The sequence below is a fragment of the Aethina tumida genome, chromosome 4 (assembly GCF_024364675.1).
Source record: "Aethina tumida isolate Nest 87 chromosome 4, icAetTumi1.1, whole genome shotgun sequence".
Classification (NCBI taxonomy): Eukaryota; Metazoa; Arthropoda; class Insecta; order Coleoptera; family Nitidulidae; genus Aethina; species Aethina tumida.
The window spans coordinates 21,334,541-21,354,604 of record NC_065438.1 but is presented as its reverse complement, the minus strand read 5'-3'; the positions used below and the strand labels follow the sequence as shown (position 1 = coordinate 21,354,604).

General features: G+C 35.0%; 6 protein-coding genes across 9 annotated transcripts; 2 read left to right on the top strand and 4 right to left on the bottom strand.

Annotated features, from left to right (window-relative positions):
• Nucleotides 1-764: 764 nt before the first annotated feature.
• On the bottom strand, nucleotides 765-2,851 carry LOC109594125 (dnaJ homolog subfamily A member 2). Its single transcript, XM_020009308.2, has 2 exons — nucleotides 2,701-2,851; nucleotides 765-2,540 (listed from the first exon to the last, which is right to left on the bottom strand). The coding sequence occupies exons 1-2, from the start codon at nucleotides 2,767-2,769 to the stop codon at nucleotides 1,386-1,388; spliced, it is 1,224 nt and encodes a 407-aa protein (XP_019864867.1). The 5' UTR covers nucleotides 2,770-2,851; the 3' UTR covers nucleotides 765-1,385.
• A 504-nt stretch (nucleotides 2,852-3,355) lies between these two features.
• On the top strand, nucleotides 3,356-5,048 carry LOC109594140 (presenilins-associated rhomboid-like protein, mitochondrial). 2 transcript variants are annotated; one of them, XM_020009325.2, is made up of 8 exons: nucleotides 3,356-3,570; nucleotides 3,620-3,827; nucleotides 3,879-4,010; nucleotides 4,062-4,326; nucleotides 4,381-4,505; nucleotides 4,559-4,660; nucleotides 4,714-4,811; nucleotides 4,863-5,048. In XM_020009325.2, the coding sequence occupies exons 1-8, from the start codon at nucleotides 3,533-3,535 to the stop codon at nucleotides 4,951-4,953; spliced, it is 1,059 nt and encodes a 352-aa protein (XP_019864884.1). In that variant the 5' UTR covers nucleotides 3,356-3,532; the 3' UTR covers nucleotides 4,954-5,048. The 2 variants fall into 2 exon arrangements, with proteins under 2 accessions (XP_019864884.1, XP_019864885.1); XM_020009326.2 differs by having other exon boundaries at nucleotides 3,385-3,570; nucleotides 3,879-3,992.
• Nucleotides 5,011-6,483, bottom strand: LOC109594141 (S-formylglutathione hydrolase). The gene is made up of 5 exons (XM_020009327.2): nucleotides 6,395-6,483; nucleotides 5,892-6,097; nucleotides 5,597-5,836; nucleotides 5,320-5,542; nucleotides 5,011-5,268 (listed from the first exon to the last, which is right to left on the bottom strand). Exons 2-5 carry the CDS (start codon nucleotides 6,095-6,097, stop codon nucleotides 5,086-5,088), a joined length of 852 nt encoding a protein of 283 aa, XP_019864886.1. The 5' UTR covers nucleotides 6,395-6,483; the 3' UTR covers nucleotides 5,011-5,085.
• Nucleotides 6,352-9,233, top strand: LOC109594142 (mitochondrial nicotinamide adenine dinucleotide transporter SLC25A51). Of its 3 annotated transcripts, none has more exons than XM_049966857.1 (4): nucleotides 6,352-6,478; nucleotides 8,040-8,173; nucleotides 8,226-8,348; nucleotides 8,401-9,233. In XM_049966857.1, exons 3-4 carry the CDS (start codon nucleotides 8,226-8,228, stop codon nucleotides 9,118-9,120), a joined length of 843 nt encoding a protein of 280 aa, XP_049822814.1. In that variant the 5' UTR covers nucleotides 6,352-6,478; nucleotides 8,040-8,173; the 3' UTR covers nucleotides 9,121-9,233. The 3 variants fall into 3 exon arrangements, with proteins under 3 accessions (XP_049822814.1, XP_049822815.1, XP_019864889.1); XM_049966858.1 differs by lacking the exon at nucleotides 6,352-6,478 and adding an exon at nucleotides 7,865-7,986 and having other exon boundaries at nucleotides 8,233-8,348; XM_020009330.2 differs by lacking the exon at nucleotides 6,352-6,478 and adding an exon at nucleotides 7,865-7,986.
• On the bottom strand, nucleotides 6,590-7,719 carry LOC109594143 (sorting nexin-20). Its single transcript, XM_020009333.2, has 3 exons — nucleotides 7,666-7,719; nucleotides 7,161-7,612; nucleotides 6,590-7,109 (listed from the first exon to the last, which is right to left on the bottom strand). The coding sequence occupies exons 1-3, from the start codon at nucleotides 7,679-7,681 to the stop codon at nucleotides 6,765-6,767; spliced, it is 813 nt and encodes a 270-aa protein (XP_019864892.1). The 5' UTR covers nucleotides 7,682-7,719; the 3' UTR covers nucleotides 6,590-6,764.
• Nucleotides 9,234-12,741: 3,508 nt separating the features above from the next.
• LOC126265297 (uncharacterized) lies at nucleotides 12,742-13,853 on the bottom strand. Its single transcript, XM_049966262.1, has one exon. It carries the CDS (start codon nucleotides 13,803-13,805, stop codon nucleotides 12,846-12,848), a length of 960 nt encoding a protein of 319 aa, XP_049822219.1. The 5' UTR covers nucleotides 13,806-13,853; the 3' UTR covers nucleotides 12,742-12,845.
• Between the last annotated feature and the right edge of the window lie 6,211 nt (nucleotides 13,854-20,064).

Below are 20,064 nucleotides of genomic sequence, written 5' to 3'. Positions count from 1 at the left end.
TTGGTAACGCTGAATTATAATTTTTCTTATAGTTTCACTTCGACCAATGATTAAATAATCATAAAAAGCAAAAGACCTATAGTAAATAATTAATATAAATTCAGAGAGCAATGAAAGACCATAAAGTAAAAAATTGCTATAATTTTGTCCATTGGAATTTATAAAAATATGCAACTTAAACATTATAGGTAATAAGTTGCTATAATTATGGCCACTACTGTAAGTGTATTCTATCGGGTATGACTCTACTTTATTAATACTGTAAAATTATTTTGACGAAAATAGTAACGAGTAAAAATATCCTAATAAATTCATTCTACAGTTGGATATAATCAACCAATGGTTTCCGGAATATGCTGAAAAAACATTTGATTTTAAACATCTAAGTTGTAAACAAAATTGATAAAACAGTGTGTATAGTATAAAAGCAATTTTTCTTTAACTGACAAACTATGCACTTTCTAAATTTCTGCTTTTTTTCTTTATTATTTTAAAAAGTTTATAAAAAATAGAAATTATCAATTATTAACTTATATTCTCCACAAGCTTTGCTATATTTATCAATTTATTTTTAGGTGTTCTATGACGTATCTTTTAGTTGTAGGAACACTTATTCAAGTTTGTTATTCAATCATCTTACATTAATAGTGTTCCCAAATATTTATACTGTCTTATCATAAAATTAATAACACAAAGTTTGCTAAAAACTTCAAATATTTGAAGTCTCCTGCTTGGGTACAGGACCAGGAAAATAAAACACAGTCTTGAAGATGTCAATTTATTAACATTACGAACGAAAAACAGTCCGCAATATAACAAATACAAAACACTTCGTATTTAGACAACTAAACATCCTCCCACAGTTACCGTTTTCGTTTTATAATTTGTGTAAAAAAAAAATATGTTGCAATTGGCTGTTACTTCCACAGGTTTAAAAATTTGTAAAGCCTCTCGTGTGACGATTGAACATAATAAAAAAAATTGTATATAGTTGGTTAGGTAAATTAGCTATACAGAAATGTGAATATCCGCAGTGTTTACGGCACTACTCGACAATCAAAAAACATCAAATTGTCCACAGTACAATTTCATTGTTCTTTGGCTGCTTGTTTCTAATTATAATAAATAAAAAAAAAGTAATGTAGAAACATGAGTTTTAATTGTAAAATATTGTAAAACAAAATAAAACTAGCTTGGTGAATAAAATCCGTTTTACTTTGACATACATTTAGGTACGGAACATACATCAGTTATATAAGTAGTTTAAGTAATGAAATAAATATACTAGTAATTTATTAAACTCATTTTTCTACAATTATTATAGTATCCTTATTTAGAAAGAAGCACAGATCAACAGTTTGTTGCAATGAACTAAACGAATTAACCTATTGGTGTGCGCACTGTAAACCCGGACCGCCGTGTCCATGATCTTCGTCGTCGCTTGCGTAGGCCTCACCCCTTCCGCCTGACCTGGACGCTTTCTCGTTCGGGTCGTATTCGCTCAAGTCCACCTCCTCAACCTGATCCTTGTCAGGTATGGTCAAGCTAGGCCTGGGCGGAAGCAAGGCCTCCAGAGCTTTCAAGTTGGTCTCTGTGGTGAAGTGGTTTTCAGGGAACTGGATCTCGAAGTTCACGTACAAATTTCCCTTTTCGAATGGATTCTTGTGGATGGGCATACCTTCGCCTACCACAGCCTTGACATCTCCCGGTTTGATGACGTCGCCAGCGGGATGTTTGATCAGCAGATCCCGACCGTCGAGCTGACGGAGGACGAACTGAAAACCGCAGAGAGCTTCGGTAAGGCTGATGGTCTGACGGACGTGCAAGTCGTCGCCGTGTCTTTGGAATTTTTCGTGGGGCTTCTGCAGGAGAACGATGACCACATCGCCTGGCTCCACGTCCGGTTGTTGATCTCCCTCCCCTCTGAAATATATCTTCTGGTTTTCATGCATACCTTTGTCGACGTGTACTTCCAGGATCTTGGTCTCGTTGCAGACTTTCTTGCCCTTACAGGTGCCGCAACGGTCTTTCTCCTTAATGATCTCGCCCTCACCCGCGCAGTCCGTACATCTGGACTGCAGCTGCTGGGTCATGCCCGGAGCAATGTGTCTGTAGGTGACTTTGGTGCCGCAACCCTTGCAAGTTGTGCATTTCTCCACGTTCCCGCTCTTGCTGCCCTTACCCTTGCAGGTGGCGCAAATTACGTTTTTACTCAATTGCAGCTTGGACGTTTTGCCGTTGTACATGTCTTCCAGGGTGACTTTCAATGGGTGAACAGTGTCTTCACCCTTCTGTCTGCGTCTCATGCCGCCGCCGAAGCCGCCGAGGCCGCCGAATCCGAATATGTGTGAAAGTAGATCGTCGCCGTCGAAACGGTCGGGTCCGCCGCCACCCTGCATACCCTGCAACCCGTATCGGTCGTAGATTTCCCGTTTCTTCGGGTCCGACAGCACCTCGTACGCATAGCTGATCTCTTTGAATTTGTCGCCCGCCTCGGGGTTCTTGTCCGGATGGAATTCCTTCGCTAGTTTACGGTAGTTCTGAAATTTTGTAAAATCACGTTGTTAACTGCTGTGAATTTGAATGATTATCTTGGCCTTGGTAAAAAACTTGTCATCGACCTTTAGCGTTGAAAAAGTGCGACCTTTCAAAACGTATTTACCGTGTGACAGAGTTTTGGACGCAGTCAAACCGACTTACCTTTTTGATTTCGTTGTCAGATGCGGTCCGACTCACACCAAGAATCTCGTAGAGCTTGTTGTCTTCCATCTTTCTAAACAAGGAATGAAGGAAGGCAAGTCTACGCCTGTGCAAGTCACATCATTTCAGGTCGGCAACATAACGAACGTCAAATACCCGAATACCATGTGGGTGTTTATGCTTAGCAAAGGTCACGTAGGGGGCGCAACAAGCTGCAGAACCAGAAATCTACGTTTAAAATCTATTTTTAATGGTTGCTTTACCTCTTATTTATATTTTTATTTGCAACATTGTATATGTTTAACATAATACAAACAAAGATATAAGATAAGCAAAGTATCAAATAGGTTGTTAAAATCGTATATAGTAAAAACCAATGCAGCGCCCTCAGTGACAGAACTATCATTAATATTTATGAATTTAAAAATCTGACTTTCTTAGACTTAGACTTATGTGGTTAATAATAACATTTAATTACGATTTTAATTTTATACAGATAAAATGAGTCGTAGAAAAACAACATAAATTTTGTTTACGTGATTACAGGGAACTACAGTTTTTCCCTAAATTTATTTATTACAAAAACCATCAAAAAATTATTAATTCCAATAAAAAAACTAAGATTTTCCTTATAAATCAAACAAATTATGCAGCCCCCAAACCCTGTGTCAAAGCGGTTTGTGTGGCTAATATCAAACATAAAAGATAAAAATTCCCAACGTCATTTATTACTTTTACATTCAGTCAAAATTAATCCAACAAAAACACAAATACTCGACTGCCCAATAATGTGCAACAATTTAAGTACACACACATAACTTATCAAAATACAATGGCACTAAGTCGTATGTGTAGAATTTCCGATTTATGGTTAGTTAACCTAACAAATAAAAACGTATATTTATGTGCATTTTCGTAGTTCCTCAAGGTATCCAGTGCTGCTGAGACCACAAAGATGCGACGCAAAATTCGCCAAACAAACGAGACAATTCAGAAAGGGCAGAAATCAAGAGTATGAAAAAATCAATGAGAACCCAGATAGTGTAGCGACTCCATTTACAGTCCTCACTGAAGCCAGGAATTTGACGTTCGCCCACCTGTGGAAACCCTTCCTGTTTACCGTTGGGGTAACGACGTTATTAAAGTCAAAATACACATTATAAAACTGCGCATTTTAGTTCACATCCTTTTCTTTGGTGGGAGCCGCAATATGGGAGTACGAAAACATGAGATCGCACGCACAAACCATGCTCAAAAGACCCATCAGGCATTTCAAAGCGAAACTAGAACAGGTATTTACTGTTCAACAAGTGAGCATCAACCAAAAATTCAAATTTAAGATACCGAGTTGTTCGTTTTAGGGTGGCACCACCATGTCAGGAAAAGTGAAAAAATGGTGGAACTCGTTGAGTCCAGGAGAACGGGTGTTCGTACCGATTTGTGCCATAAATTTGTTGGTGTTCGCCGCCTGGCGCGTGCCTAGATTGCAGCCAATCATGCTGAAATACTTCTGTTCAAATCCTGGCAGTTCGAGTGTTGTTTTGCCAATGGTTTTATCTACTTTTAGTCACTACTCGCTCTTCCATTTATTAGCCAACATGTATGTGCTGCACAGCTTCAGCACAGGTTTGTGTTGGCCCTAATTGGTTGGTTTAAACTTGTTAATGGTTGGTATTTTAGGTGCTGTTCACAGTTTAGGGCAGGAACAGTTCCTAGCTTTGTACCTGGGTGCTGGAGTCATATCCAGTTTTACAAGTTATGTGTACAAAGTTATTGTTAAAAAACCAGGTCTATCCTTAGGAGCAGTATGTATCTTTCATCTATTAATTACAAAAATATATTTCGTTATCTCTTGCAGTCAGGGGCAATAATGGGGATACTAGGATATGTATGCACACAGTATCCTGACACTAGACTAGGAATAATCTTGATACCATTCTTCACTTTCTCAGCGGGAGCGGTAATAAATAAATAAATAATAATTTAACTATCATTACGCTAATTACATTTTAGGCGATAAAATTCATAGTTGGTTTAGATACGGCTGGTGTCTTAATGGGTTGGAAATTTTTCGATCATGCAGCACATTTAGGTGGAGCCGCCACAGGAATGTAGGTTCACACTCGACTTGATTTACTGACATTTCATTGTGTTTGTTTTAGATTATATGCACTTTATGGAAACAAATACATCTGGCAGAAACGCGAGCCAATTTTGCAGTACTGGCACGATATACGCGGCTCCATTAAGTGATATTCGTAACGTTTATATCGTATTTGTACATATGGACCTTGAGAGAATTATTTATAATATGATGTAATTTATACTGTATTAAAAAATAATTCAAATATGCGTTTTATTACAATATATCACAAGGGATTTGGTTCATTTGTCCAAGTGTTTGGCGTGGTATGCGATGTGTTCCCCAATAAACGAAGCGATGTAGAAATAGCTGTGGTTGTAGCCCTCGCGTTTGTTCAAAATCGCTGGTACTCCGGCCTTTTGGCACGCCTCTAATAAGTTTTCAGGTAAAAGCTGATCTTGCTTTAGGAAATTGTCCTCCAAACCCTAAACAAAATGCCCACAATAAAACGTTTACTTACAAGGCAAAATTTATACCTGATCAATCAGAAGTTCTAAAATGGGCCCATTGTACTTCTTGACCAGTTCAGTGGCATCCCACTCGCTCCAGTCGGCCGTCTCTTTCGGTCCCAAGTACCCGGTGAACGCTTTCACTCCCCAGGGACACTTGGAAGGATTACAAATGGGCGCAAAGGCTGACACAGACTTATAAAGTCCCGGATTTTTTAACGCACTGATCAGAGCACCGTGGCCACCCATACTAAAAATTTTACAATGCTTGATTGAGCTTTAATTGAGCCGCGTATAATTCTACCTGTGACCCATGATGGACTGTTTGCCCTCAATCACATTAAAATTCGCGTTAACGACGTTAATAAGCTCGTTGGTGACATAGCTGAACATCCTGTAGTTGTTCTTCCACGGACTTTGGGTGGCGTTAACGTAAAACCCGGCCCCCACACCGAAATCCCAATTGTCCGAGTCGCCGGGCAGATTTAAGCCACGCGGTGAGGTGTCCGGATTGACGATAATGACCCCGTGTTCGGCGGCGTACCTACGAAAGTACATAAGCCTACAATAGAACCAAACGAGACAAGTGGTCGGTTTACCGTTGGGCACCCGCTTTTTCGATGAAATTCGCCTCGGAACACGTCAGGCCGGAGAGCCAGTAGATGACCGGCAACTTTTTCTCCTCCGCCTGGGGCGGCAGGTAGACTCCGAACCTCATCACGCATTCCACCTCCTTCGATTCGTGCGTGAACACCTTCTGTACTCCCCCGAATACTTTGTTCGCGGATACTTCAGTCAACGCCATCTAAGAAATTATTGTTGAGTAAGTTTTTCTACGTTGGTCCAAGTTACTTGCTCAGGTTAAATGTATGGAATTAATCTATTCTGGAGTGATTATATTTATCTAATCGTAGGATTTACTTTAAAAATGTTTCTGGATTACATTTTAAGCAGTAAATATTTGGAAAAGTGGCCCAAATTAACTAAAATTAAGCCTCAATGATAGTCGTTAATCAACAAAGTATACAAAGTTGGATTAGGTCGTATCAGGTACGAGGAATGTAAATAAAGACGAAGTAATAAAAATATGTTGAACTATTACCTTCAATGTGGAAAAAATCGTTCTAGTCTTCAGAATTGTAATCGCTTTCGGCTTCTGGAAATTGAGAGGTTAGAATTACAAAAGGTCAGTGATACCAATATCGATATTAATTGCAATAATTCGTATTTGAATTATAATTATCTAGATTCTAATTATAGTTTTGAAGGTCGAAGGGTTTGGTAAAATTAATACTGCTTTGCCAAAATATTTTATTTCTATATTATCCAGAATAAATTAATTAAGGTCATAACAATATAAAATAAGTCTGACTAGACCAATAAAATATAATAATATACATAAATATCGTTTGCCACACCATTAATTAGTAATAATTATCACTATTATTACAATATGCACATTATTAAGTAAGTTAGATTGGTAAAACTTCAGTTGTTACATGGAAAATATTCTTTTCAACTTTATTGACTTCCTCCAGCAAATCCCCGTTATTAGCAATCGAGATTCCCTGCCTCTTTAACAACAGTAATTGATCCTCCAGTTTTGTTTGTTCCTTTTCGTAATGTTGCCACACTCTTATACAGCTGTACACCAAAGGTACATAAAGCTCCAGTAAATCACTGTCACTGACCCCCTCAAACCTGTGCAAGGCCAGTTGGCCCCATTTATACGCGTTGGGCATGTTGGGAATGTGAATGCAGCAACCCAACAGTCTGCACAGTGCTATTAAAACAGGTGCAGATCTGTCTGTGAACACCTAAAATTAACCCGTAAGTTGCACACAATCAAACGCGTAATTATAACTCACTTTGTTCAGTAAAATGAAGTTTTGTTCCAAAAGTGCCGCCGCTTCCGTGTAGTTTTTCAGTTCCAAATAGCTTTTGGCTTTGGCGAGTTCGTTCTCTTGCAAGAACACCAGCATCGCGTTCGAAAATCTCAATTTGCTTTCGGACGAGACGTAATTTAAAAAGGTTTGAAATTCCGTGCTCCTTTGTGTGATTAAATCATTGTCAAAGTTTCCAAATAGTTTCTTTTTGGGGAATGTTATGTTGGCCATGAGTTGTGGCTCATCTTTTTTCAAGCCATTGTACAAGTTCAAAAACTGTGTGTATCTCCTGTCGATTGCGGCGGGTTTTAAATCATCACTTGACGATATGAATCTTACTTGAATGGTGTAGATAACGTGTCTTTTCCCTACATCTTGTTCGTCGGATATTCGAGCGGATACTATTTCAAAAAATAGACCTTGCTTTTGGTTTCCTATAAATTAGGGTTTTAATCATACATGTTGGGATGGTTTTCGGAAAAATTACCGAGTATTTGCGTCATGTTTTGGGATATTTACATTTTTTGTCAGACTGACAGATTCATTACCAGCTGTTTGAAGTTTTTGGTACATAGGCAACCCAGTTTACTTCATTATATATAATTATTTATATTAATAATAATAAAATTAATAAACGTAATTTTTGATATTGTGCATGAAAGGATGTTCATAAATTATGAAGCGATCAAATTAAACACAATCGGTATTATACACGTCTAATTTTGATCAGCTGACCTCCTGTCACAGAAGTGAGGTTAGGTAACCCCATGGGCACATATTCAAAAACATTGTCATATTTCTGAACTAAGTAACACGACAAACTAAAAACGGACACGGAAAATGAACAATGACTTCTTGTAGGTCCCTCAGCAATTAAAGAAATGTCCTTGCCCCCACACATCTGCCACCGAATGATATGCATTTGAGCCTGCTTCCCAGTGCCAAACGGCAATGTCTGTGATTCAAACTCTAGTCAAAACAAATCAGTTTTAAAAGTGAGTAGTTTGCAATTTGAAACTGTGTGCCATTATGTAACTACATTTCCAGATGATAGAAGCGCATCAAGACGACTTCGCCGTGATTAACTGGCGTGAGTTCGCCTGCGGTTGGGGCGCCGCCTTCATAAACGTCACGGTCACGTATCCCGTTAACAAAGTCATCTTCCGACAGGTACCGTCGCCAAACCGCTCCCTGATATAAATAACTGTTGTATGACTTCCAGATGTTACATGGCGTCCACACGTACGGGGCAGTCTTGCAACTTAAAAATGAAGGTCTGTGGTATTTATACAGGGGCATGCTGCCTCCACTCTGTCAAAAAACCCTTTCACTATCCCTCATGTTTGGTGTGTATGAGGAGGTAAGGAGCAGGCTGGCAAATCAAGGTGTAAATTCGTACGTGGCCAAGGCGACAGGTGCTATGGTGTCTGGTTCAACTGAAGCCATCTTAATGCCATTTGAGAGGATACAAACCTTAATGCAAGACCAAAAGTTCCACAACAAATTCAAGAACACAATACATGCATTTAAAGTAGTTAGAACCTATGGATTGCCGGAGTATTACAGGGGACTGGTAGCTGTTTTATTAAGGAACGGACCATCGAACGTCGGCTTTTTTATCATCAGGGACGAAATGAGAATTAGAATGCCGGAATATGACAATGAATTTTTAAGAACTAGCTCTGAATTCGTGTGCGGTGCCTCTATTGGCGTATTTTTATCCAGTGTATTTTATCCTTTGAATGTAATCAAAATACAAACGCAAAGCTGCATAGGCGGCCCGTGGGAAAGCTTATGGCAAGTGCTGATGCAAACTTACGAGGCGCGAGGCAGAAGCATCATGAAAATGTACAGCGGGCTAGGCATGAACTGCTTTAGGGCGATGCTCAGTTGGGGCGTCATGAACACAGCTTATGAGCATATAAAAGGTGTGATTTATTGATTTTTTACAAGTCATAGGTCTATTTTTTTATTTTCTGTTAAGTATTTATTGATAAGTCTAAACTATGTTAAATGTGCAAAAGTATTCTAAGAAAAATATATTATCAAATCAAATTATTTAATAATTATTTACCTTAATTATGTCTATAATTATTGGTTTTTGTAATATGCAATTATAAACGACTTATTAAATAATTCAAGAAGTAATAAAAATAAAAGAATATAATTTAGGTAGTATATATTTAAAAATTACGTAATTTAAAATTATTTAAATATATTATATAGTAATATTTCCTGATTTCTACCATTTAATTTCGGGTAAATCACATGATGGGTCGTAGACGGGCTCGAACATGGTAATCGGCTTTAATGGGAAAGGATATGGCCAGGAGGCATCGTAATGTTGTTTCAGATCGACGGGCGTATGCCACGCCAAATACAAATAATCAAAGTCGAACAGAAACTTTGAATTGACGAGGTAAGCCAATAGGTCGTATTCGGGTAGGTACTTTGTGCGTGTTGTTGCCTGCCTGATGTTATCCCTCTCCACCGGTTTCTCCGAAGAACCTCGTTTGTCCGCTGCTACTGCCTCACTAGTTAATTCTTTTGAGGATGTTGGTTTTGTAAATGACGAAGATGGTGACATTATTATGGATACGGATGGTCTTAGTGCAGATGTTGACGTTCGCGCTGTAACTTGCGGTGGTTCCTCCTGTTCTGGCAGTTGAAGGATGCAGGATATTAATTCGTACATCTTCTTGACGCAATTGGCTAACAAATTCATCGTTGTTTTTAAGTTAGTCTCAGGGTTTACTTTCTCCAATAAAGTTCCGGGAGTGTCCGTATAGAATGTCCAGGTGTTTGTAAATCTTTGATTGATGTTTGGTAGTATGAGTAGGACCCTAATATTTTTCATGTAAGATTGCCATTCCTTAATCGCCCCAATATGTTTGGAAAGGGAGTACATAGAACCTTCCACCATCACTACGAGGAATTTGGGATAATAAAGCATGAAACCGGTTATTTTTTCGTCTATGAAAGTCTTATGGAGTTTATTATTTATGGTCTCGAATACTTCTGGTATTATAGCCATTTCAAAAGTGTGCTCGGCTACGTACATCAAACGGTGGAGGAATGATGTTCTATCTAAAGCATGCAAGTTTCTGATGACTATATCTAGAGCTGACATACGGACCGGTTGGGGAACTCCTAAGACCTCAAATTTTTTCTCTTTTTCCTTTTTTTTTGGTTTTAGAACCATTTTGTAGGTTTATATTATTCAGGAACTATTATCTGGTTGTGACTATTTATGTCACATTGACTAGTCATCTTTTGTTTCAGGGATTTGGTTAATTTTTTAACAAAATATCCCTATTTCAATTATTGAAAAAACTCATCATCATCATCAGGATCTGTTGTAAATTAATAGTTCAGACTTTATTGTGTCCTTAATTTTTATTACGTTATTTATTTAATTTATTATTATATATTTATTTAATTTTTTAGAAAATATACAAATTTAAATTCAATAAAATTTGATTTTTTCAAATATATAAGCAGTTTTATTTAAAGAAATATTTCCAATTTTTTGCAGTGCATCTACTAATTAATAGAATGCAGCACAGCTAAATAGGACACCTCAATAAATTGTTAAAAATATAGTTTATAAATTTGCACAATAATTCAAATTAATTACGTTATTTGAGAATCATTCGATATTTAGAAACGTGCGGAAATTAATATTTAACTAAAATTCTATATAATAATAATGGTAAAAATATCTATAATAAATTATAATTAAAATATAAAGTTAATAGGTCTATTTTTTATTTTTTCTTATGTATTTAATGATAAATCTGAACTATGTTAAATGTAACTATGAAAAATATTTAATAATTTTTTATCTTTATTAAAAGTCTATTTTTATTGGTAATACTTGTATTATCTTTTGTATTTATTAAATAAATGAAGTGTTAAGAAAATAATTTTATCTAATAAGAGGTCACACTAAAATTAAAAACCAATGTAATCTAGGTAATATATATATTTAAAATCTACGTAATATATTATTTAAATATATTATCTAGTAATATTTCCTGATGTCTACCATTTAGTTTCTGGTAAATCGCATGGTGGGTCGTACAATGGTTCGAAAATGTCTATCGGCTCTATTGGGAATGGGTATGGCCAGGAGGAGTCGTGATATTGTTTCAGACTGGCGGGCATATGCCACGCCATATACAAATAATCAAAGTCGTACAAAAACTTTGAATTGACGAGATAAGCCAAAAGGTCGTATTCGGGTAGATACTTGGTACGCATTGCTGCTTGTTTAATGTTCTCCCTGTCTAAATGTTTCTCTGAAGAACCTTTTCTATCCACTGCCATTAAGTCATTGTATGATCCTACCGAAGACGATGGTGTTGCAGATGATAATGATGGTGATGACATTAATCCGGATGAGGATATTATTATTGTAGTTGACGACGTGTGATCTTTAATTGATTGCGCTTCTTCTCTTTCTGGCATTTGAATGACGGAAGATATTAATTCGTACATCTTCCTGACGCAATTGGCCAACATACCCATCGTTGTTTTTAAGTTAATCACAGGGGTTACTTTCTCCAATAATGTTCCAGGAGTGTCGGTGTAGAACGTCCAGGATTTTGTAAATCTTTGATTGATGTTCGGCAGTATGAGCAGGACTTTGACATTTTTCATGTAAAATTGCCATCCCTTAATCGCCCCCATGTGTTTGGAAAGGGCGTACATGGAACCTTCCACCATCACAACTATGAATTTAGGGTAATAGAGCATGAAACCGGTTAACTTTTCGTCTATGTAAGTCTTATGGACTTTGTTGTTTATGGTCTCAAACACTTCTGGTATTATAGCCATTTCAAAAGAGTGCTCGACTACATACATCAAACGATGGAGGAATGATGTTCTACCTAAAGCGTGCAAGTTTTTGGTGATTATGTCTAGAGCCGACACACGTACCGGTTCGGGAACTCCTAGGACCTCTAATTTTATCCCGTTTGCCTTCTTTTTCGTTTTCAAAACCATTGCGTGCGTTCAAATTATGCAGGAAGTATCATCTGATTGTGATTATTTATGTCAAATTGACTTGTCATATATTGTTTCAGGAACTTGGAAGATTTTTTAATAAATATTCCCATTTCATTTTTTTAAAAATATTTATCATTGCGATGAATTGTAATGAATTTTTTTGTAAATTGTGTAGTTATTCCACTTTTATATGAACTTATACAGGTTTAAAGTGAATAAAAACAGAATTTTTCAAATGATTAAGACGTTTTATTTAAAGAAATTATTCAGATTTTATACAGTTCATCTATACTAATTCATATGTGGCAGCACAGTGAAAAAGGACAAGTCACTCCTTGATAAATTTGTAGATATCGCTAGATAGATACATTAATATTTATTTAATTTTAAAATGTTTGCATTTAAAAATAGAAGAATAAATTTATAAACTGATTGTCGAAGAATCTTTTGTTGTTTGGAATTGACTTTTACCTAAAGATCATAATAAGTTTATGTAATTATTAAATAAATGAAAAAATATTAAGAAAACAATTTTACGAAATAAAACATCATATTAAAAATAAAATACAATATATTATAGGTATTATATATTTAAAAACTACCTAATATAAATTATTTATAAATATGTATATGATATAGTAATATTTCCCCTGATGTCTACCATTTATTATCTGGTAAATCGCATGGTGGGTCGTACAATGGTTCGAACATGTTAATCGGCTTTACTGGAGGAGGATACGGCCAGGAGGTATCGAGATCTTGTTTCAGATCGACGGGCGTATGCCACGCCAAATACAAATAATCAAAGTTGAACAGAAACTTTGAATTGACCAGATAAGCCAATAGATCGTATTCGGGTAGGAATTTGGTACGCGTTGCTGCCTGTTTGATGCTCTCCTTGTCTAAAGGTTTCTCCAAAGAACCTCGTTTATCAAACATTAAGTCGTTAGATGACCCCATTGGGGATGATGGTATTGCCGATAATGATAATGGTACTGATATTAATACGGATGAGGATAATGTCGTTCCGGATGGTGATGTTTGTTCTCTAAGTGATAGTAGTTCATCTTGTTCTGGCATTTGAACGACGCAAGATATTAATTCGTACATTTTCTTGACGCAATTGGCCAACAAACTCATCGTTGTTTTCATATTAATCTCGGGAGGTACTTTCTCCAACAATGTTCCTGGAACGTCGGTGTAGAATGTCCAACACTTTGTAAATCTTTGATTGATGTTCGGCAGTATGAGCAGGACTCTGATGTTTCTCATGAACGATTCCCATTCCTTAATCGCCCCAATATGTTTGGATAGGGAGTACATAGAACCTTCCACCATCACAACTAGGAATTTGGGATAGTAGAGCATGAAGCCGGTTATTATTTCGTCTACGTAAGTCTTATGGAGTTTATTGTTTATGGTCTCAAACACATCTGGTATGACGGCCATTTCAAAAGTATGTTCGGCTACATACATCAGACGATGAAGGAATGTCGTCCTATCTAAAGCGTGCAAGTTTTTGGTGAGTAAATCTAGAGCCGACACACGAACCGGTTCGGGAACTCCTAGGACCTCTGCTTTCTTCTCTTTCGCCTTTTTTTTCGTTTTCAAAACCATTATGTGAGTTCATACAGGAACTATCATCTGTATGTATGCGATTATTTATGTCAAATTGATTTGTCATCATTTGTCAGTGAAAAATTATTTTTATATAAAAAATATTTATAGTCGTGTTAAATTGTAAATAAATAGTACAGGATTTTATTCTGTTTGTCTGAATTTTTTATTAACAGCGTATTTATTCCAATTTAAAGAAAGTTATGCAGGTTGAAAGTTAATTAAATCAGATTTTTTCAAATCATTAAGAAGTTTTATTTAAAGAAATTATTCCAATTTTATGTAGTTCATCTACTAATTTATATGTGGCAGCACTGTGAAAAAGGACAACTCAGTTCTCGACAATTTGGAGATGTTCCCAGATACATTAACATTTACCTAATGTTATACATGATACGTTTATGTATGTATTTATTAAATAAATAAAGTACTAAGAAAACAATTTTACTTAATAAAACATCACATTAAAAATATAAAATATAATATAATGTAAACAATACATATTTAAAAACTACCAGATATAAAATTATTTACATATAAATATATTATATAGGAAAATTTTTTGATATCTGCCATTTGAAATCCGGTAACTCGCATTCTGGCTCGGTGAATGGTTCGAAAATGTTGATCGGCTTTATTGGGGCAGGATACGGCCAGGAGGAGTCGTGATTTTGTTCCAGGTTGGCAGGCGTGTGCCACGTCAAATACAAATAATCAAAGTTGTATAGATACTTCGAATTGACGAGATAAGCCAATAAATCGTACTCGGGTAGGTATTTGGTTCGCGTTGCTGTGTGTCTGATATTTTCCCTCTCTAAAGATTTGTCCACCGAACCTAACATTAAATCGTTCGATGATCCCATTGGGATTGTACGTATTGTAGATGATGATGATGATGATGTTGATGACATAAATCCGGATGAGGATAATGTTACTGCAGATGATGTCCTTTGTTCTCTGATTGATTGTGATTCCTCCGGTTCTGATATTTGAATGACGGAAGATATTAATTCGTACATCTTTTTGATGCAATTGGCCAACAAACCCATTGTTGCTTTTGCATTAGTCTCAGGAGTCACTTTCTCCAATAATGTTCCAGGGGTGTCGGTGTAAAATGTCCAAGAGTTTGTAAATCTTTGGTTGATGTTTGGTAGTATGAGCATGACTTTAAAATTTTTTATGTACGCTTGATATTCATTAATCGCTCCAATATGTTTGGAAATGGAGTACATAGAACCCTCCACCATCATAAGTATGAATTTGGGATAATAGAGCATGAAACCTGTTATCTTTTCGTCTATGTAAGTCTTATGGATTTTGTTATTTATGGTCTCAAATACTTCTGGTATTATGGCCATTTCAAAAGTGTGCTCCGCTACGTACATCAGCCGATGAAGGAATGTTGTCCTACCTAAAGCCTGCAAATTGTTGATGACTATGTCGAGAGCTGACACACGGACCGGCTCGGGGACTCCCAAGACCTCTAATTTCTTCTCTTTCTCCTTCCTTTTCGTTTTCAAAACCATTGTGTAGGTTCAAATTATTCAGGATCTGTCACCTGATTTCTGTCATTATTTATATCAAATTGACTTGTCATGTGTCATGTGTATTCTCATAATGAATTGTAAATTTATAGTTTGGGACTTTTTGTCCTAAATTTCATTAACCGTGTATTTATCCCCTTTTTTAAAGAAATTTATACAGATTTAAAGTTAACAAAAACATATTTTTTCAAATAATTAAGAAGTTTTATTTAAAGAAATTATTCCAATTTTATGCAGTTCTTCTACTAATTTATATATGGCAGCACAGTGAAAAGGACTTTGATAAGTTTGTAGATGATGCCAAATACATTAATATGTAAACGTAAACTTTTTAAAAATGAAGAATATTATTAAAATGATAGTTTATAAATTTAAAAACAAATTGAATTTAATTACGTTGTTGAGAATCATTTAATGATTGCAATCGAACAAAATTATTAACATTTACCTATTGATTTTATTTGAAGTAAATATTTCAATTTTATATAGTTTATCTACTAATTCATCGATGGCAGTATATTGGAAAAGGATAAGTTAGTATTCTATAAATTTGCAGATGTCACTTTTTAAAATTATTTTATTTAAAGAGATTCTTCCAATCTGCTTATTTACTTCAGCTACTAATTTATAGATGGCAGCACATTGTAGAAAACTAACTTCGACTAACTTCGACTAGATGACACTAGGTACATTAATATGTATCCAATTTTAAAATTTTCACATTTAAAAATTGATGAAAATTCTTAAAACAATAGTTTATAAATTAATTCAATGATTTAATATAATTACGTTGTCTGAGAATAATTTGGTTTTTGAAATCGGATAAACACTATTAATATTCGTCTAAAGTTTTACTTGATAATAAAAATGAAAATAACTATAATAAATATTAATTAAAAATATTTGACCATATAAAGTTAATTTTTGGTTGAAAGTTTATTAAACATAAAAAATCGGTATCGAAGCAAATGTCTAACATAGAAAATGTCGTTCGGCTTCGTAAACTGACACGAAACGGAAATATGCAAAAAAGAATAATTAAACCCGTAACGGATCACCATCCACCGCCCCCCCAAAATCCGAACGGGGGTACACACTCGCAACAGGATCCGCAAGGACGTATACATATGTATAGGAGGTCATCCCGCGGGATACTCTTTAATTTAACGGTTTATAACTTGGAATTAAATTGAAGGGGGTTGATTTGAGGTCCCACGGGGGCGGCACGGTTCCCGTCACGCGAGTGCCGTACGTATGCTAAACCGGCCACGGTGTTGGCTCCGCGTTAAAAATTAAAACGGCCAACGGGAAAAATACGGAATCGGCATAAAGCAGACTGTAAAACAAAGCCTCCCCCTCCGTCGCGGCCGTTGGACCTTTTATTGTTGGATTTCATTGTTTTCCGGGCTAAGATATACACACAATATGCTAATACGTGCTTCGTTTCCACCCTCCCCTCGCCTGTTTTATATCCTCGTATTTTCGTTTTTATGAATTGTTCAATATCGCCAACATGGATAAACGGGATGGATATTTCCATGTCAATGTTTCCGGTTTTATGGCTGCGGTTTTACATATGTTAGATATTGTTTGTTATTACTATATGAAATCAAAACTATGTTAAACACAATTGTACTGGAAATACGTTTTTATGTTACAATTTTACAACTTTCAGTTCTTGTAACTGTAAATGGTCAACTCAACTCTGAATTGTGCTGGACATAAATCTAGTAACTTTAGTTTTGAAAGGGATTTTTAACGATTAAATATGTATTTAATAATCTCTTTAATTTAACATAAACATTTTGTATAATGTCCTTTTTGTTTCATAATTTTGGCCCATCTCCATGGCATAGACTCAGTTTCACTTCGACCAATGATTAAATATTTAAAAGAAGCAAAAGACCAGCGGTAAATATTCGAGTTAAATTCAGGGAGAACAAAGAAAAATCATAAAATATAAATTTGCTATAATTTTGTCCACTGAAAAAAAAGTACACAATTTTTAAGTAAATAAAATTAGATTGACCACTATACTATACTACACACCACAAATTGAAGTGGTACAGTCCATGTTTTAATAAGTTCTTATAATTATGGATATTACTGTATATGTATAACATATAGTCTGATTTGGTAGTTTAAAGAAATAGCACAATGTGCATTTCATTTTAATATTTCGTAGAAATTATTCAGATTAAGGCACAAAATGAGTAGTTGTAAAAAAATATAATGTAATAGTGTAATAATTATTTTAAATAAAATATGAAATATTTAGATTGCATTTAATTGTGGTAATTTAATTAACATTTTTCTGGTTACTACTGTATGCAACATTTTTAATAAATTAATATTATTTTAATAGTTGCAGTTATAGCTTTCATCATTTTAAAAAGTTGCTTTAATATTGACCATCACTGTAAGTGAAATCTAAAACTTCAATTACTTTATATTTTATTGTCAAAAACTGAATACAGCACTTAAATATGAATAAAAAATATATAAAAATGTTCAAATCTGTTAAAAAATATCTAAAAGATGAATAAAATTGTTTTATTTCTTTTGTTTTTTAGAAAAAAAGAATGAAGAATCATTAAGTGAGGGGAGTGAGGGAATTAACAAAATATTTTTATTGTCTACTCTTGCAAAGAAACGCAAAAAATAGAAGGGTTTTTATAAAAACAAATGTTTAAATTATAATATAATTTTTGCAGTTAATTTAATCTAATTCCATCTAAATATGAAATCAACTTTTCTGGATTTTACTCCATTTTCGGATTCATTATTAATAAAAATAATTATTTCTTAAATTATTCTTACATTCTTGTACAATTTATAGAGGGCAGTACGTTAGAAATATCGGGATTAGACAATCAAGTTTATGTATTATCACTGTAACATAAGTTTAATCCTAGAATTTAAAGGATATTTTACACAATTTATTTATTTCCGTTTTTCTCTAAATTATCTCTTGTTTTACTTTAATTTTAATAAAATTTGAAACCAGTTTTCTGCTTTCTACACAATTTTTAAATAAAGGTAACTTTTCGAGGTTATTAGTTGACCTAGTATTACTGCAAAATAAATTTAATGTTGAAATGTACTAAAATATTTTTAAAGAATACTCTACTCAATTTATTAATTTCCATTTTAAAGTAGAATGTATAGAACCTAGTCCTCTAAAATAACACTTGTTTTATTTTAATTTAATTAAAATTTGAAATCAATGTTCTACCTTTCGAGGTTGTTATTAACAACAATAAAAACAATTATTTAAATTATAATATCATTTTTATACTTAAATTAATCTTATATTCTTGTACAATTCATAGAGGGCAGTACGTTGCAAATGTTGGGATTAGGCAATCAATTTTGGATAAATTATTTAATTATTAATTATTATTTATACTTAAGTTACTCTTACATTCATGTAAGTTCAGTTGTTCCATATTTAATTGTCAAAAACTGCGTTCGACACCAAACATGTGAGTAAAAACGTCCAAAACCGTTAATAAAAAACTGAAAGATGAATAAAATTGTTTTATTAAAATGTTTTTTTTATAAAAAACACTGAAGTATCATTTCACGAGGGGAGAGGCAGGAATTCACAATGTATTTTTATTGCTCAGAACGGCCGCAAAAGAAATGCAAAAAAAACAGAAGGGTTTTACGGCCACCTTCTGGTAAGATTTATACTCCCCTTCAGGTGCAATTAAAACTAAGACATGATTTTAATTTAAATAAAATCCTTTTTGTCTACATTTCATTAAGTTTATGGCTCAATCAACAGGATTGCGGTCTTTTATAACCTAAATAAGCGCCGAACACACTTCAGAATTCTGTAAAATAAAGGAAAAAAATCAAATTAACGTAAAGGGGAACTGAGGGAGCCGTTTGGCAGGCGTGCCATAAAAAGCGACAGTGCTTTTTTTTCCATCCTATTCCTCGATGCGCCGTTATTAGACTCTACTTAACGTTTCGGAACTAATATTCGTTTCGGTGGTAATTAGCCTTAGGTAGCTTAGAAATTTTTAATTTACTACGACCATAAACGTGGCATAATGTTTCCGCTCACATTATTCGAAGCCGTAATGAACGATAAAATGTCCAGAGTTCTTCATAACTGTCCCAACGGCCGCATCGGTGTTTCACTCTGTCATACAAGTTCTGTTTGACTACAAGATTTATAAAAAAACTCAAAGGGTCAGTCAGCATGTAGGAATCGATAGTGGTGGAGCCGTTATTAAAGGGCAGGCAACTGCATGCAAACATAAACATTTGTGTAATATCTATTATTGGACAAAACTCGGGGGACAGTAAATTACCCACCGGCTCCCTACCACGTCATTGATGATTATAATCCCTAGTTCGATATTTATTAAATTCCTACCCCTCAATTTTCTAACACAGGTGCCAAACACACTTCAAATATGCCACCCACTCCACACACAAAAAAACCGGCAGTTACAGGACGAAACATCGAAGAAGATCTCAGCATCAGACCGATAAAAATTTTAATGTTACCAGCCGCAAGGCGCACGTAAAAATTGTCCTAACATATTCAATTTCGTTTTTGCACGAGTTATTAAGTTGTTTTCGAAGTAGATTCCTCCGCAAAATAGTCGATATATTCATCGATTACGTTTAATACTGGTGCCAGTATTAATAGCTCCACGAGAGGTTTACCAACTTTTCAACGCTAATACGGCCACTTA

Coding starts and splice junctions, on each gene's coding strand:
- LOC109594142 (XM_049966857.1), top strand. CDS start 8,226: ATGATAGAAGCGCATCAAGACGACTTCGCCGTGATTAACTGGCGTGAG. Junction 8,349..8,400: donor ACAAAGTCATCTTCCGACAG/GTACCGTCGCCA, acceptor TATGACTTCCAG/ATGTTACATGGCGTCCACAC.
- LOC109594143 (XM_020009333.2), bottom strand. Junction 7,110..7,160: donor ACTTCATTTTACTGAACAAA/GTGAGTTATAAT, acceptor GGTTAATTTTAG/GTGTTCACAGACAGATCTGC.
- LOC109594125 (XM_020009308.2), bottom strand. CDS start 2,769: ATGGAAGACAACAAGCTCTACGAGATTCTTGGTGTGAGTCGGACCGCA. Junction 2,541..2,700: donor CTGACAACGAAATCAAAAAG/GTAAGTCGGTTT, acceptor ACAAAATTTCAG/AACTACCGTAAACTAGCGAA.
- LOC126265297 (XM_049966262.1), bottom strand. CDS start 13,805: ATGGTTTTGAAAACGAAAAAAAAGGCGAAAGAGAAGAAAGCAGAGGTC.
- LOC109594141 (XM_020009327.2), bottom strand. CDS start 6,097: ATGGCGTTGACTGAAGTATCCGCGAACAAAGTATTCGGGGGAGTACAG. Junction 5,837..5,891: donor GAAAAAGCGGGTGCCCAACG/GTAAACCGACCA, acceptor GTACTTTCGTAG/GTACGCCGCCGAACACGGGG. Junction 5,543..5,596: donor CAGTCCATCATGGGTCACAG/GTAGAATTATAC, acceptor TAAAATTTTTAG/TATGGGTGGCCACGGTGCTC.
- LOC109594140 (XM_020009325.2), top strand. CDS start 3,533: ATGGCACTAAGTCGTATGTGTAGAATTTCCGATTTATG. Junction 4,506..4,558: donor CAGGTCTATCCTTAGGAGCA/GTATGTATCTTT, acceptor TATCTCTTGCAG/TCAGGGGCAATAATGGGGAT. Junction 4,661..4,713: donor TCACTTTCTCAGCGGGAGCG/GTAATAAATAAA, acceptor ATTACATTTTAG/GCGATAAAATTCATAGTTGG.